Source organism: Fopius arisanus, unplaced genomic scaffold, assembly GCF_000806365.1.
Source record: "Fopius arisanus strain USDA-PBARC FA_bdor unplaced genomic scaffold, ASM80636v1 scaffold00005, whole genome shotgun sequence".
In the NCBI taxonomy this organism is placed as follows: Eukaryota; Metazoa; Arthropoda; class Insecta; order Hymenoptera; family Braconidae; genus Fopius; species Fopius arisanus.
In genome coordinates this window covers 2,302,463-2,319,768 of record NW_011887744.1, presented here as the reverse complement: position 1 = coordinate 2,319,768, position 17,306 = coordinate 2,302,463, and the positions used below count along the sequence as shown (strand labels likewise).

The window sequence follows — 17,306 nt, the reverse complement described above, 5'->3', positions numbered from 1 at the left end:
TTTATTTGAAAAATTTATACTGATTTCCATGTATTCCATTGACATGATTAAAGATTTATTAAAGATTGCCAGGCAGTATTGCCGAGTGGTAGCATGCAGAGCCTCACTCCTTGTTGACAGAGGTGATAATCCCGAATGGGTAATGCCAGAGTCTCGTCAAACAATTTCAGAATATCCAAATAAGTCTTTAAGGCCTTATTATGCTCGCCATCCTCGAGCTGCCTCGAGGCTAGTTTGAAAAGTGCATCAGTATCCTGCAGGGCTTTCAGACCTTTCATGATGTTCGTGCTCTTGCCACATTTAGAGCAGTTTAACATGAATTCGTTTATGTCGACGTTCACTGAGAGGACGTTGCCACAGGATGGTCCACTTTCACACCTGAATCTGCGAATTTATTTATTCATCAACTTAGAAACATGCTTTGACACTTTGTCATTGAAATATTATTCAGAAATATATTTAAGTATTCACAGACTCTGACAGAACAATTAATAATGTCAATAAATTTCCAAATTTTCAATGGATTTTTATATTTGACAAGACTTGGAAATGGAAGATTGCAAATATTTAAATAATGGATAAAAAATTGGATGTTCTATGGAGATTATAAAAATACAGTTACTAATATTGATTCTCACCTCAGAATTTTCGGATTAATATCTTCTAATAGCGGCCAATTACCGACACACGCTTCACACCCGCACTCAAACCAATACTTCAATCTTAATTTCCTTTGACGTTCCCCTTTTGGCTCCATCGTGAAAATAGGACCGTAATTGTCACAGATTTCCATTCCTGCTCGGATTGTTCGTATCGCTCGTACCACCATCGTCGTTCCCTCGAAGTACCTTGAAATTTAATCAGAGACAAATTTAATCATGAGCAATGACTTGTCGATATAATTTTACAGTGAATGCACATTGATATCAACAATGTACCTCAGCGGAAATCGATAATAATTCGACTAACGCTCTGCCAAATTTCATTTGACCATTAAAAATTGATTGTTATAAAAAAATTACTGAGGCGCGTTCTTAAATCACGTCGAGTTTAACGATGTAATAAAATTGTTAAAAAATTTCAAACTCACCGAACGATTCCAGGATTACAGGAGTGATTCAGGAGAGCGGGTGTGCAAAATAAACCCCCAGCTATAAAATTACTCTTAGCCTTCTGCAGGGTGTGATCGTTCCTCGGTCTAACCAATTCTGATATTTCGTGGGTATTGAATTGAAGGAGTTGTAAATGATGAAATAAGAGACCACCGAAAAATTCTTCATCCTCACTAAGAGGGCATCCAGCGAGATCCTGGGTTTTGACTTCTTCAGGAAGATAGCAACTTTTTTTCAATACTCTAAGAAGCCATGCAGCCATGTACGCTCTGTGGAAGAGGTCTTCCTGAGTTCTTTCACTTTCGTGAGTAACTGAAAGTTTAAACCGTCAATCCTCAAAATTTCCGGCTTTTCATAAATTCAGTTTTGGACAAACAACAACAATTAATTAATTTGTATTGAGTCATGAGAATTAATTACCCATAGAATAGAAGGCCATGTAGTCACTCGCCCTGAAGGGGTGATCCTTGGAAGCCTGAAACGTTTTATCAGACTTCTCTATTGCTTCCTTCAACTTTCTAAGCTTGGCATAAGGCTTCTGGATAACCGCTTTGATTGCCAGGAGACAGGTGATGGAGGCATTGGACAGCCAAAGTGGTCCCAAAATGTTACATTCATTGATGTGGGCTTTTGCATCGGCATCTCGACAATTCGCACTGCAGTAGGCGATCAGTGCACAGGTGTCACAGGCTGCGGGAAATGGAGCGATATTTTTTTTGAAGCAGTAGTGACAGTTCGTCAATCTGCAATGTTAACAACAGTTTTGAGAATGGAGACAGGTTGAAAGCCGAAAAGTTCAAGCTATTGTTTGTCGCAATTAAAAATCATTGATCCAATGGGAAGAAGGATTTTCTCTCACTCACCTGTACTCTCCGAGTACTACAGCACAATACGGTTTCTCAATCATGATAACTTCACCAGGCATGATATCTCGAGTTGCAATTCCATGTCTTCCGATATCTCCACCTGCATCCCTGATTTCCACAGCAGAGCTGCAAGCTGGATAAGCTGGATTGACATCCTTCATTTTTGGAACCGATGATGTATAATCCACACCCTTCGTTTGTTGATTCACAGACGTTTTGTTACCCTCGCTGAGCTGTTTCGATTTCTCCATCATCGCCAGCATCAATCGGACGTCAGATTCCAGTTTTTGCTTTCGTTCTAGGGGAAGTTTCGCGTGATCTAGGGCTTGGAGAGTATTCCTGAAGGAATCCACTGCAGCTGGATGGTTTTTCATTGCTAGGTGGCATTTTGCACGGCGCTCTTCTATTTTGTAAATTAACTCCTTAGGGTAACCAATGCGCAGAGCTTCGTTGATGTCCTTCAGGGCCAAATCGTAAAGTTCCAGATTGTGAAGAGCAGCTGAACGATTCGCGAGGAAAATTCCCAGTTCTGTCAAAATTTTGGCACTTCAATAAAAATGCAATAGACGGTTTGAATTCTTTGTTTCGATTTTCAGGGGTAAATTTTGGAAAATTTTGTAGCTTTTTGATTCAATACAATACGACAATAATTTCCATCCTGGAGACTGACCTTTTTTAGGAGTAATCAAAACTGCATTCGAATACGTTTCCAGTGCTTTCATAAAGTTACCCTGCGAATAAAATTTATTTCCAGATTCTTTAATCTTCAAGGCTTTCTCCAAATTCTTAACTGGAGCGTCTTCAATCTCCAACGGCAAAACGTGAGCCTCCGGATATTTCAATATGAAAGCCACCCTCTCACTATTTTTCTCCAAATTCACAAACTTGCGGAAATCATCAGCATCAATCGCGCGCCTCACGGCCACCAAATTCGACTTGAAGTATCTCGCGATTTCGATATCATCGTCCTCCATTTTTTATTTGCAATACCAAAACCTTTAACAATGTTTTATTGTAATAAAGAAAACGACCGGCGACGACGGGAAGTCACGCTGAGCTGCTCTGTGAAAGCTGTTCACTATTTTCGTGCATTCTATAATTGATCCATCGAAACAGGAGGGGAATGACTATGAGGTGGGATGTTCTATGATTAACTCATATTCCTCAGAGTTCAATAATCCCGAGTGTAATTGCATTCTCCTCGTATAACGTGGTATACCAAATTAATTATGCCTGCAAATTAATTAATCGACGTATCAATCCTAGTGCTGATTACCTCCCACTTCATCGCTTCAAAGAGTAAATCATAAATAATAAATAATAGGTGAATAATGCATAAAGAATATTAAAAAAAATGGTTTTGCATAATCTGCATTTTAATAATCTTATGTTTCGAACTGTTGTACATAAAAAACTGGGTGCAATTACAGAGGTACGTGTTATAATACTAGAATCGTAAGTACAATATATACAAAACCTTAATTGACATTAATACTTAATAAGCACGAGTAGAATCGTTATCTTAATAGAAATAAGGAGAAAAGTTTGCACTTGTTTACCGATGTGCGCATGTCTTACCGAAATATCATACAATTACCATTTTTCAATTCTCTTCATTGTTCTTTGAATCTTAAAGCAAGGAGACACGTATGAAATAATTCAGAAGGAAATTCTATCGCTGCAGATGAAACATTCAAACGAAAACGTCATTAGTTATTATGAAATTCAATTAAAAACGTCCCAAGGAAAGATATCGATGAGAAACGGGAGATCTCTTCATAAATTGATTGAAAATTATTTTTCCACTGTCTTTTTTGTTATGTTATGAATATCCACGTTCAATTTCCTAGTGAATTTTCTTCAACGAAAGGTCACGATTATTGCTGCAAGAACAAATAGACAATTGCAATTTTTACATAATTAAAATGACGATGAGATAAAGCTAATTGGTGTATTTATCGAAAGCCCGCTTTCAAATACAGTTTTGCTCGGAGAAGAGGATTTAGAAGTCATAGGAAGCCTCGTCGTCCTCCTTGGACTTGACTCGAAGTCCTGTTTTGTAAAGACCACCTGCAACGACACCACCGAGGACTGGACCAACCCAGTAGATCCAGTGATTGTTCCATTCCGTAAGGATCACAGCTGGACCGAGGGTTCTGGCTGGATTCATGCTGCTCCCAGTGATAGGGACTGCCGCCATATGAGCCACGGATATTGTCAGGCCAATTGCCAGGGGGGCCCAGCCCCTGGTGTCCGGTCTTTTGGGGTCCGTTACTGCGTGGACAACGAGCACCAGTAGAAACGTTACTATCGCCTCCATCAGGACACCCTGTCCTCCATCGACGTTTGCACCTAGGATTGTTGCTCCCAGACCATGGGTTTGAGCCGCCGGCGGAATCACCACCTGGAAAAGAAAGTCAGAACATTTCTTATCTCGATATTTATTTCGAATTCCAATTGCTCATCTTCAATCCCTCTTCTCTATTTTCCTCCTCTATTTTCCTCCTAATATCTTCATGAGAGCATGAAGTGGCGTCAGTCAAAATTTAATATTCTGGAATTGTCACTTGTCCTCGATTAAAATCGAGAAGAAAATGCCGCTGGGTATTTTAATCTCATCAATTGATCATTTTTATACTCGCTTTGTCAAATCTCACTTCTGACAATCTCGACCAAATTTCTATTCTTCTCTTTTTTTTCTCGCAATTGCGTTTTTGGAAAAATGGAATAATTTATGCATGAAGTGTTACGCGAAGATAGTTATCTCCTTTCTGATATGAATGTTTTATTTGCAATTTTTATCGGGCGATCATGAGCCGCGGCGGTACTTTAATTTTTTTCTGGGTTGTTGCGATTTATCGAAATATTCTCAAGACTATAATTTTTCAGATTTAAGGACTAATTTCAAATTCTGGCGCTCGATGTATTATTTTATTTCTCATTAAAAAAATTTACAAATATTTTTTCTTCCGAGCTGAATAGATAAGGACTGGAAAAATACCTGAAGAGATCACTTGATAATTGTGTGGATTTTTCTGAAGTTCAATGATGCAATTCTATCGGCAATATTATATATTATATATTATATATAGAGTGATTATAATTTAAACATTTTTCTCTTCAACTCCTTTCCGCCAATCGGATTAAATGAAAGGTCAATAAATTTCCATTGAATCGAGCTAAATCATTCTGCTGATTGAGTCCATCAAGGCGATTATGAATGCATTCAACTCTCATCTCGAGTTAATACGTATCATTATTCAGAGCTCTCGAGCGTTAAGCCACAAAACTGAATGATTTACCTTCAAAACAGCAGCTCCAGCAATTGCCCCACAGCACTGGCATACAACATAACACAATGCTTTGAGAATACTGCAATTACCACTGGCTAGAAGACCAATAGTGACAGCGGGATTGACATGACAGCCCGAGACGGGTCCCAGCACCTGAAATTCATAATCATCAATGGATCGTTCGACTCATTTGTCATCCAATCGAGTCATTAATCAGTAGAAAATGCGGTCTTTGTCTGAGATTTAAAAAGGACGAGCATTACAAAAACACATTGTAGTAATTTAATTAATTATTATGATATTGAATTAATATTTTAATTGTTATAAATAGAGAACATTAACATGAATGCTTTAATGACGAAAATTGAATCTATTTGATTTTTTTAGATGTTTGGGAAAAATTATGGAAGAAAATTTGGTATGCAGCTAATCTCAAATTATGGCAATGAACTGATAAAATTATTTGGAATTATTCTATTATTTTGAGTTTTGGTTAGTTTTTGGAAATTGCAATTGGAAAAATCGAGCGAATGCACAGCTTCAATTTGGAATAAAAAATGACTAAAAAATTGAAAAAGGGAAGGTAATAGTGGAGATCGAGCTGCAGATCCGATTCGGGTGTGCGATGGACCTGGTGAGAAGGTGCGCGTGCGCAAAAGATCAGCACACGAGGGACCCGACAACCCAGTTCTCATGCACGATCACAAGGTCTCTGACAGCCCCAGGCACTATCTCCCGAGAGCACACATGCGCCGACATCTTGCCTATTACGCAATTCTCTTCCTCCCATTTTTATTTTTCACTTCATACATTTATTTGATTTTTCAGATTCATGATTCATAACTTTCAGACAACTTTAAAGGCCAATTTATTTTTCTAATTATGTGCCCAGCGTCGCTCGGCATATATTTATTAATAAAGCTAACACATCCAGGGATTATTATAATTTCAGAGACATTTTGTAGTCATTTCTAAAAAAAAATTTGTATTTCAGAGTTCTGTAATCATCTACAACCCGAATATACATGAAATCAATGTTAATGCAATTATTAAATTTTTTTGGGGGAAAGTGCTTTCTCTCCCAAAATTCATGAATATCAATTTTAAATAAATCTTTATTTATTTTCCCTATTTTGCAGTTTGTCTGGTTTTTTAAAATGATCAACAAGGCCAATATCTGCGAAATCAAGTTTATAATACTTGATAGTTATTAATTTATGAATTATAATTTATATTAGTGAATACTAAATTAATAACAATATACGTTACTAATTTAACGTTTATTCATAAAAAAAATACTCATGCGAACATCCAGAATATCTAATAAGATGTTCGTAGAAAAATACTAAAAATCTTTCTCGTAGGTAAAAAATATATGTGAGCAGCAACTGTAAACAAGTTTTCGTATTATCTCCGGAAGTCATTATTCCAAAGATTCAATCGTGTGATGAATCTACGACTTAATAAAATGAGTGAATTTCGAGTAATCGAAATTTTTTTTCAAAAATTATTCTGTTGCTTTCATTGCATTTTTCTCTTAATGCAATACAAAGAGGCAAATAGCTGAAAAATCAGATGATAAATCAAACGGATCTCTTTGAAATCGATTTGCAATCATTACGCACGTGAAGAATTGATTTATCACATGCATCGATGCCCCAACAATAGCCCGATAATTAACGGTAATTCATTATGAAGGGGCCAGTGTCCTCGAGTGGCTGCAACGTGGATATTCCCAGGGGAATATTGAATAGTTTACTTTTTTTTTCTACTTTATTATCGGTTATGCCTTCGGGGCTTTTTGACCCACAGCCTGGAGTCATTAGGGTAGATTTACCGCTCGTTTTTGCAGACAATCACCCACGCATTCCCGTAATAATCCACTGATGATGAATCTTCCAAATCATTACCGATGCAATCATTTGTCAGATGTGATCAATCGATGGAAAATCATTCAAATGGTCGTTTCTTGAGAGTGGGAAATTGATTCACTCCACGGTTTATGGTAATTCCTCCGAGCGATATTTCAATATTCGTCGTTAACGTATCAGCGGGAAACTCCTGATGTAATTGATGTTGTGCAGTCAACGATTATTTATCCTGTGACAAATAAAGTGGAGATGAGAATTTATCGGTGCGAGGTGTTAACGTATCCGCGAACCTCGAGGGTGGAACTTCGTCGCTCGCATCATCAGGAATCATCGACGGTACGTAAATAAAAAAAAATCTTGATGTTCATTGTTAAAGATTATCGTTCTCTTAATTATTTTGTTCAATTGAACTTGCAAAATGGAAGAAAAAACCGTGAAATAACCGAAAATAACCTGAAATGAATTTTCCCAGCAATTCCTTGAAATCAGCAATCTCCGTGTCATGATATTCCTCAGCGAATAGTCCAACAAACCGTAAGTTTTGTTCTGTGGTGTTTTTATGGCCCTTTCAAAGCCTCTTACGAATGAATTTAACAAAGTTATTTATGCTTTGTTTCTCACTATTAAAGAAAAGTGGTTTTTTTAATTCGTATTGGAATTGCTATGCCGATGTAAATGTGTTGGAAATACAGCGAGTTGATGGCTTATGACAGCGTTTTATGTTGGAACGGGAAATTATCCTCTTTGGCGGAATTCTGAAGTATGTGAAAAAAAAATAATAAAAATGATAAAAAATAAGAACCAATCGATAATTATGTTTAATTGGCAATTCAGTGATAAGAATCTGTCATTTCGTCAGACGTGAGACAGTTCGCCCGGGTGCGGTTCATCTGTGAATTTATCAAGAAATAAATCGTGATGAATAAATAATAATACTGCACATCGATTGCTCCAGCGGTTTTATAATTTAACGTTTAATTTAACGTTTTAACCGTATGCAGTGAAATACCCGCGGAATTCCATCCATTTACCGCGCATTACATTTAAATCGCTAAAAAGACACTCCAGGACAATGATCTTATGAATGACGAAATAAAGAGCTAAGTGGGAGCCATTCCCCGATCTCCTTTATTCACTTTCGACCTCTTCATGTACTCATTACAGCATTATTCCAATTCATCCTTGAATTTTAGGTGAGTCCCGATGAATGATGTAGGCCGTTATGCCCAATATAATAAGACAACTTTCAAAGCTACACCCAACAAAAAAAGTTCTTCTGATACAGGTACCATACTTGAAACCCTCCAAAAATGATTAATTAATATTTATTAAATTATATTCTAAAATAATGTTTGTCTTAATTATTTGAAAAGTAATAACTGCGAAAAAATTGTAGTCTTCTTCAAAAGGTAAACTAATTAGACTCTGTAATATTGTTAAGTCGATGTTAATACAAATGATTTGAATGATTGGATCGTTCGACCTCCCTCAAGTGGAATTAAATTTTCAATTACTTCAATCAGCGACAGGCATAATAAAAATTCTGCAAGTGTAATTTTTTCAACGAAATTATTTGCCATTGGTCTTTCTGGATTGAAGGTCGCCCGAATATGTAAATAATGATGATGATTTGAATTGTTATTCCTGGGACAGTTCCACGGATGACATTAACCAGCCGCTCCCTCTGCGATTCCTTCCTGATGTGCATATAACATCACAACGAGGCATTACCAACAATTTTTTAAATGATCCAGCGATATTTCCAGCGAATGTGAAGTATGTCGATGTTGATTCAATTGCTGTGGATTGAATGTTGCGCAAATGTCTAATGACAAGTAATAACATGAGCGTGTGGAGTTTCATGTTGGTTAATTAATGGAGAGTGGAAGGGGCGGTCATAGTTTGTTGAAAAGGAATGATTGTCACGGTTCGATACTCAATTATTAATTCCAGTAAATTCATGTCAAAAGTTGTAATCACATGTATTCCAATTGATGAATCAACCATTTACGTATAATTTTTAATTATTCTACTTCATTCGGCGATTTTTCCATACATTTCCAATAATTGATTTGTCATTGATTAAAAATGATTAAAATATATATTCGTATATATATTTACTCAATTCATTCAAATTTTTCTTTACTTACATAAATAAATGAAATTCTTGGATTATACGAGATTCACGAGAATTGGTATGAATTTTTATTATTATTATCTTTATCTCTATGATATAGAAAAACAGAAACTAATATTGAGCATCAGGAAATTTTTAGGAAAGAATTCCACACCTAGCTGGGACGGGAGAGTGATCAGAAAAATATAATTTCTGAATAAACTGTAATATAAAAATAAGCTACATAATTACATGAACAGCTGTTTATTTTACATCTGTATTTACACCTAAAATTAAAAATTCAATTAAATTGTCAGACGATAGAAACGATTTTTTTCATAGCAGAATAAATGTCTAGACGAAAAGGTTCGACGAATAATAAAAAAAATCTATTGATCCCAGTAATTTAAAAGCGATTAACGAGAATGAATTGTTCATGGGAAATAATCATCACTGATTACTCGGTTTGCAGAAATCATTAATGCAAAATAGGATTCTCCGCATTACTGTCGTTCCAACCCGATGGCGTCTCATTACGAATTCGTATCATCCTGGAATTTGCATTCAATCTTCCCATCAAGACAGATGTTACTTCATATACTGGGAAGACTTTGATAATGATAGTCACGTATAATTATTTCCTTGGTCTACGAATACGAATGTCATTCATGTCAAGATTTTCGTCATCACCAGTGATGAAAGAAATAAATTCTGAAACTTATGTATGAATTGCAGATCGAAGCTTTCGACGAATTTCCGCGAATCCCTTGATTTCTGTGATGTTTTAATTACATTTTAATTACACTGTATATATATATATACACACATATATATATCGTAATTATTTTTCACTAATTCTTGAGTACTTAAAAATCATTAAAAACAGAGAACAGCTATTCCAATAAATGGATTCAATGATCGATTGATTGATTGATATCGAAAAAGAAGAGACAAACCGAAAAATCGAAAAGCGAAAATAAAAAAAAAAGAATGAGTCAACTGCTGAAATTCACCCCCGGGCTGTTACAACTCGAATTCGAATCCCAACGAATTAGTCGTACCGTCCCGAGGTGAAGTGACTCATTGAAAAAGCAAAAGTGACTAAAAGTAAAAAAAAAAAGAGTGTCAGGAGCGAAAAAGGTTGGCCCCCGAGGTGGGGTAGACTCGGAGACAAGTGCACGGGTGCAGAGCACACGCGTCAAGACCACCAGCTCATTGGTTCAGCATTTGAGGCGAATAACCGCAGTATGCGAATATAGTAGGTTGTCAGAGCCTTCAGGGCAAATATTGCACCATACCGGACAGTTAGACCCCCTTGGGCGAATCCACGGCCTTATTTACCCTTCCCTGTCCCCCTATGTAGCCACCGCCTTTGCCATCCAACGGAGAATAAAAAAAATTATTTCTTTCACTTTTTTATTCATCAAACCGATTCTTTATTTTTTTTTTTCTTCAACGGATATCCTCCCACCTCCCCACCACCCCCCGGGCTATCGGTATGCCTCAAATTAATGTTCAACTGCGGGTGTCTAGGCAAAAAAAAAAAATCGGAGAAAAAGCATTGGATTTAATTTAATCAATGGATTAAATGAAATCAGGTGCACAGTTGTTGATTTATCGCTGACATATCGTCGCTAGTGATTTTGTAATGATTTTAATCTCGATACAATTTGATGTACATCGCTCATTACACCAGATCCAGTCGTGTGGTCGTTAACCTCATTATCGCCTGCCATTCGTGTTCAATGATTTTTATGATATTTGTACATTCTATTAATTTTATAGAGAATTCTCATAATTATATTACCATTGAATGGAAAATTTTTAAAATAAAAATTTCGATTCCCCTTACACCATCCGAGGCCAAAAATCATTTATGTAAAAAAGGTGATCACGCCTACAAAGAGATTATGTCAACACACGTGGAGTACAGAGACTGCGATAACACCCACCGCAATTCGCGTAATTGTATTCTTACATTTCTGGCTGAATAGTCCAGAGTGAAAAAGGAAATTGGGGGAAAGTAGAGGAAAGTATAGAATTCAAAAGGAATTTTTCCGATCTTCAGTCTACGGATTGTATTGCCTCGGGTATCTCACGATGCAAAAATCCTCAAGTGATTAATTGCAATCTCCAATTATCGATATCAATTCGATGCATAAGAGTTCTAATCGTTTTATCTCCATCCATATCGTGGATTGTGAATTACGCATTGGTAAAGTCCTCGACCTTTCATGGAAGGGAACTGTATCGTCTTGGATGGGAAAGAAGTGGAATTACTGTGACATTTGTAAGAATCATGGAGTCCGACCTTCAGTCGCTCTTTCGAATTGTCATCCTTGCGAATTTTTCGTGCCATAAGAAAAATTTGTACTGCAAAAAGATACAAGGAATATGCGGACGTATAATATTTTGAAAATAATACCCAATATTTCCGTAATTATTTAATAACGTGATAGTAGATTATTTTTATAAATCAGAATGGATTGCAATTACTGGATATTTAACGGTATTAAATGTAATTGAGTGTTTTTCATAAAGATTTTACGAAGGTATTGCCATTTTGGCTAGACTCATTGAATTTTTTATTACAACTTCAGGGTAAATTGTACAATAAATCTTTTTCGTTGCAGTGGGCAGGCACGGGATGCTTTGATCGTGAGATCAAAGCTTTCAAGTGCGGGTCTGGAAATTTCTTTTACCGAATATTCGGCTGGTACTTCACCGAGAAACTGCCAACTGTGTAATAAATTTGTTTTTCGGGGCCGAGGTCGGCCATTCGAAAGGACTCGTGTGAGATTTACGGATGCTTCAGTTCACTTCTAATCATTTCCCACTTTATCTCTATATTTATATCTTTATATTTTCCAGTAAAATCCCCAGTAAAACTTAGTATTCAAAATCATTATTTATTTAGTATAATAATATTAATATTATAACGCGTCACAGGATATTCATAGAATGAAGACAACGATGAAGGGGATTTTGTTATTTAATTTTTCATAGATATAATATTGAAACTGAAATATTATTTATATATTTACCTTGTCAGAATGTTTTTTTAATAGAGTAAGCGTGAGGAGAGTTTCAACAAAAAAGAAATTGCCAAAGTACTTGGGTAACTAGAAACGAGGATAATTGATTCGTTGCATTTTGGATGAAGATATCACCGAGTTAATTTACAATCTCGACTGCTCGAGGCAAATTTGGCAGATGAAATTTTCATCAACTTGACTGAAGTGTTTGGAAACCGGCTCCAATGAGGTATAGCATCTCCTTGGCAGATTTGAAAATCGATTCGTCTCGGTGGCTCATCGGACTGTCAGAAAGACTCAACAAAAAAATAGACAGCACAATAGACGGCGCTAGTACTTTCGTAATCCTAATCGATTTGTCTATCAACATCAATCCGCAAGTATTTATCTTGGTCATTGCGTGATCGACACAGGTGTCATGCAACAATGTCCAGGAGCAAATCTCTCTTGAAAAATGAGAGTTTCCTAACTCTCAATTTACACTGGTAGAAATTTATGGCAAACTGATTGGCAGTTATGCGTCACATTTCAATCTTGGGAAGTTGGAGTCTATTTCAGACGGAATATTTATTTAGATTAATAAATATGACAATTCCAATAAAATAACATTCGCCATTCCATTGAACTACATTTTCAGTCAGTCTTAAAATATAATTTTGTTATTAAAAAAAATATTGTTATAGGCGTTGTTTATGGAATATATATTTTTTAATGTGTCTCCACATGATATTAATGATGTATAAATAATAATATTTAATTTTAAGAAATGGCAATATTTTTCACAGCATTCGGAAGGTTTGATACCCAGATATACCCTGAGATTTTGATGAAAAATTGCCACGAGCACAGCGTAATCGAAATAATTCCCAACTGATGAGTGAAATAGCAATAAAAACTCTTAATACCATTTCGCGCAATAATTAGTACAAAAAGAGCTATGATAAGTGGTGATTAATTGGATTCAGCAAAAAGATAGAAAAGGCGAGAGCATTGAAATCCAAGCCAAGTTCCCGTGAGGTTTAATTCGGTGAATGGAAAACGTAAACTCACACCCCCTCCTCGTGCCTTTTTCATTCTCAACACGCGCGCACGTGAGTTAACCGCAGGTACCGGTATTACATTATGTATTCTTCATTGTGATCATATTGTACCACTTGGCCCGTTTTTATCTTCATCTTTTTTTTCGCCGAATTTTTTGTTTTCTGTAAAAACAAAAGTGACGAAGAAAAAACAGAGGATGAAATTGCGTAATGAGCTTCATCTTTTTGTGGGGCCCATTTTTTTTTGCCCAATTTTTTGATCATTTTTGTTTTCTTTCGCTCGATTTTTTTTTTCTCCTTGATTTTTGGAGAACACTTACCTGGGCGAGAGCAGCGACCGCGAGACCAAAGGTGAAGGCGATGTGCAACACCATCGGAGGATAATCCGGATTCCATGTAACACATGACGCGCATCCGATGAGAACTAGAAGAAATGTCCCCAGAGCTTCACCGAACAGTGGCACCAGGAAGTCGATCCTTGAGACCTCCTCAAGACCGATTATATCTTTACCTGGAAATATTGAAATCGATCGATTGCAATTGATTGATGAAGTTACACTTAGAATTGCAAGTAGAAAACATTATATTTTTATGAGTTCTTCATTGATGAATCATTTAATTTCTCAAATCTCTGTAATTAATTATTATTTTTTATTTTTAGGACGATAAGTAAAATTTGGTAAATTCCAAAATTCAGTCTATTGAAAATTCAATTGGATTTGTAATGTGTAAAAAAAAAATAAATTCTTATCATATAAATATTAAAATAAACAATTGATTAAAGACCACGAGTTTTCACAAGTGTCGAATTTTCTGTTGTGAAATTACTTGATATTCCGCTACCGTCGCAGCAAACAAAAAAACGTTCAAAAGTTGTGTCGAAAATTTCAGCAAAAATTCATAACAGTGTAATTAGATCAATGGAAACTTCATGAGAAATCTCAATAAATTTCCAATGCATCGCCGTACTTCACGGCAATATTTCCACTTGACTGGAGATAACGACCGAAAAGAGTCAGCATTTTGTAGAAATAAAGAATGAAAACAATCGCTTTACGAAACTAAAAACAAGTAATTTTGAAAAACGTAATTATACGTTTCTCTTTACGACCCGTCGTTTTGTCCTACAGATGCTTCAGCGTCACCTTGAGAGGCCCTGATGTGGGTTAAGACATCGCTGAACATGTTATTACACAAAAGTTAATATGTAAAGAGAGGGCCTTTTGGAATTCCCGAAATAAAGGAATGGGAAAATCAGCCGAATTATTCCGATCGTTTTCTCTTATCAGTTGATTATTTCAATAGTCACGAATTATCAGTGGAGGCGCCGGCCGTGAAATCAGACTTGAAAAAAGTACTCTAATAAATATTGTCAGCAGTAGATGTTACCGAATGTCTACTAACGAGATTACATCGTTTTATGAGTACTATATACATTTCGTCGTTGACCTTATCTTTTGCCTGCGGTCTAGTATATCGTGATAATAAGGAGCGAAAAAAAAATGTCGAGCACTCGGGAGTGCACCTAACGTCAACCGGAGATTTTCGGTAATTATTTCCATTGAAAAAATAAAAATAAAATAATCCATTGAAATCCGTTCAAACCGAAATCAGTAATCGATCGATTTGAAGAAATTTCAAATTTCATGGGGATATAAATTGTAATTACAATTGGCATTTTCAAAATTAATTATTCAATAATAGTTACGCTAATTATGAATTTGCCTGACGTAATGTAAAGATTTTGTTTTGCGTTTTTTTTTTAAATTTGAAAATCGTCATTAAAATGGAAAAAAACTGGATGAAGAAATATCGGGAACCGATAAATAGTGACAACTCGTAGAAATATTTTATTTTTTTAATAATAGCTTGCCAGAAAAATTCTTAATCAGTTGAAATTTTTTATATTCCCCAAGAAATTTTTCTCTATTTTAAAAGGAGTTCCTAAATTCATGGAAATTATTTCCAACAGCCTTGACAGTGGAGATAAATGTTGCTGAGGAGATAATGTAGGATTATTTATTGATGACATTATTGATGCACATTGTTGTTACTTATTGATTCCCGGGATGCTCGAAGGTGACTTGATCGGTTTATAATACGATTTTAATGTTTTTGGAAATATTTGAGACAGACGGTTCGTTGACGGTGACATCATCGTCATAAACATCATCATTCAATTCTTTAATACATGCGACTGATATTATTAGCTTGTAGTGAAAGAATTTCGTGATCACATTGGACTTTACTTTGAAGAATTGTTCTGACAAAATCAGTCGACTCGATTCGATTGAACTTCCTTGACATAAAACTATAAATTCAGATTAAAAAAAAACAATTTTAGTGATTATATCAAACTTATTTTTCATTCAATACAAAATATTCTTGGATCTAGGAACTTCGGTGATTAAATCTAGATAAATCAACGCATGTAAAAAGTCTTGGGAATTATTCCCCGCCGAAAAATGGAATTCCAATAGGAGAAATATTCAATGAGAATCGCAAAATTAATTCTCTTCTCAATTATGGAAGTGATTAAGAAAATGTACGTAAAATTTTCGACATTCCTCACAGAAAATTCATACAAAAATGAGAGAACGCTCCAAAGAATTCCTCAATACTTCCCTTGTAATAATTAATTGCTCCAGAATTACGAAAAAGATATTGTATCGAATATTTATCTCCGTGCACATGTACCCCACAAATCACAATTAGCGAACTGGTCCATTCCCCACGAAATCAACATCCAGATAAATTTCTACAATTACCTTTCCACAATTTAGTCATGATAGTAGCCTGAACACGTGTCACTTAATCCAGTATGATGCAGTAAAAAAAAATGCGATGGTAACTCCGTATCAATCTTAACAAGACATCGAAAATAAAAATGGATTGAGTATTTTTTTGGTGTGTTTTGGAGACAACGAAGAGGGAAATATTGAGTTGGATTATCGAGTGCGCGGACCGCGGGTTTCGCGTTCATATATCGCCGTGCATCCCCCCTCGATCTACCTCAATGCCTACCCCCACTTTATTTACAATACTGCTACAAACACTCCACCTCATTACTCTCAGGTTATGTGTACTCCCTCTTTTCCACGTCCAATGCCCACCCACTGAGATATTCCTCATCCGACAAATTGTATCTCCTTTTTTCACCACCAAACACTTATCAAACGTCCACCTTTTGTCATCCTCAACACCACCACATGTCCCCAGGACGCCAATCAATCGCAGATTATTTATTACGTTATCGATTATTTATTGCATTATCGGTCCAGATATACAGAGCACCGAACTTTTTTTTTTTAGAGAAAAATTACCCTTTTTGGTTCTATACCTATCCATGTACGAAATTTAAAACAATTTTTTTATTTCCAATGTCGAGTGATTTTTGGATTTTATAAACCATTCTCGCGCTTTTTGTTTAAATTTTGTATATTTGTTGTGTTACATTTTTCACGTATCCCTTTTGGCCGATTCGATTTTTTTTCAATAAATTTTTTCAATTTCAAAACGCTATTTTATACTCTTAACGCAAAATTTATTGATGACGTTGTTACAAAATACTTCCGTGAAAAGCGATAAATAAAAATTTCGATATTTCAGTGTCGTGGAAAAGTTTTAAAACCGATGGATTCTTTAAAGTAATGGCAGGATATTTATCAATTCAATTACTATCCTCACATTTTTCGTTAAAGTTGTGAGCTTAGGCCGCGAAATTTCACACGCAGGTAGACAGCAACTTCTAATTACTACCTTTCATCGTTAGTCTTTCATGTAGACTTTGAAAATTACTGAGACGGTGTATTTCCCTAATTTCGAATGGCAGTCTAATTTTTTCAATGTCAAAAATTATGGATTTTAATCTAGGCACCGAGAATATTTATTTTATAATGAAAAACTTGAGATATTCTCGAAGCAACTCAAGATATTTTCTCCTAGCGAACATAAAATTATGAGGAAAAATAAA

General features: G+C 35.7%; 2 protein-coding genes across 3 annotated transcripts; both read right to left on the bottom strand.

The window, feature by feature from the left end:
• Window positions 1-8: 8 nt before the first annotated feature.
• On the bottom strand, window positions 9-3,016 carry Smyd4-3 (SET and MYND domain containing, class 4, member 3). The gene is made up of 6 exons (XM_011316021.1): window positions 2,649-3,016; window positions 1,976-2,507; window positions 1,533-1,855; window positions 1,091-1,424; window positions 639-848; window positions 9-384 (listed from the first exon to the last, which is right to left on the bottom strand). The coding sequence occupies exons 1-6, from the start codon at window positions 2,950-2,952 to the stop codon at window positions 48-50; spliced, it is 2,040 nt and encodes a 679-aa protein (XP_011314323.1). The 5' UTR covers window positions 2,953-3,016; the 3' UTR covers window positions 9-47.
• A 141-nt stretch (window positions 3,017-3,157) lies between these two features.
• On the bottom strand, window positions 3,158-16,290 carry Drip (aquaporin homolog protein drip). 2 transcript variants are annotated; one of them, XM_011316020.1, is made up of 5 exons: window positions 16,102-16,290; window positions 13,654-13,844; window positions 5,281-5,424; window positions 3,959-4,382; window positions 3,158-3,302 (listed from the first exon to the last, which is right to left on the bottom strand). In XM_011316020.1, exons 1-4 carry the CDS (start codon window positions 16,118-16,120, stop codon window positions 3,981-3,983), a joined length of 756 nt encoding a protein of 251 aa, XP_011314322.1. In that variant the 5' UTR covers window positions 16,121-16,290; the 3' UTR covers window positions 3,158-3,302; window positions 3,959-3,980. The 2 variants fall into 2 exon arrangements, with proteins under 2 accessions (XP_011314322.1, XP_011314321.1); XM_011316019.1 differs by lacking the exon at window positions 3,158-3,302 and having other exon boundaries at window positions 3,337-4,382.
• Between the last annotated feature and the right edge of the window lie 1,016 nt (window positions 16,291-17,306).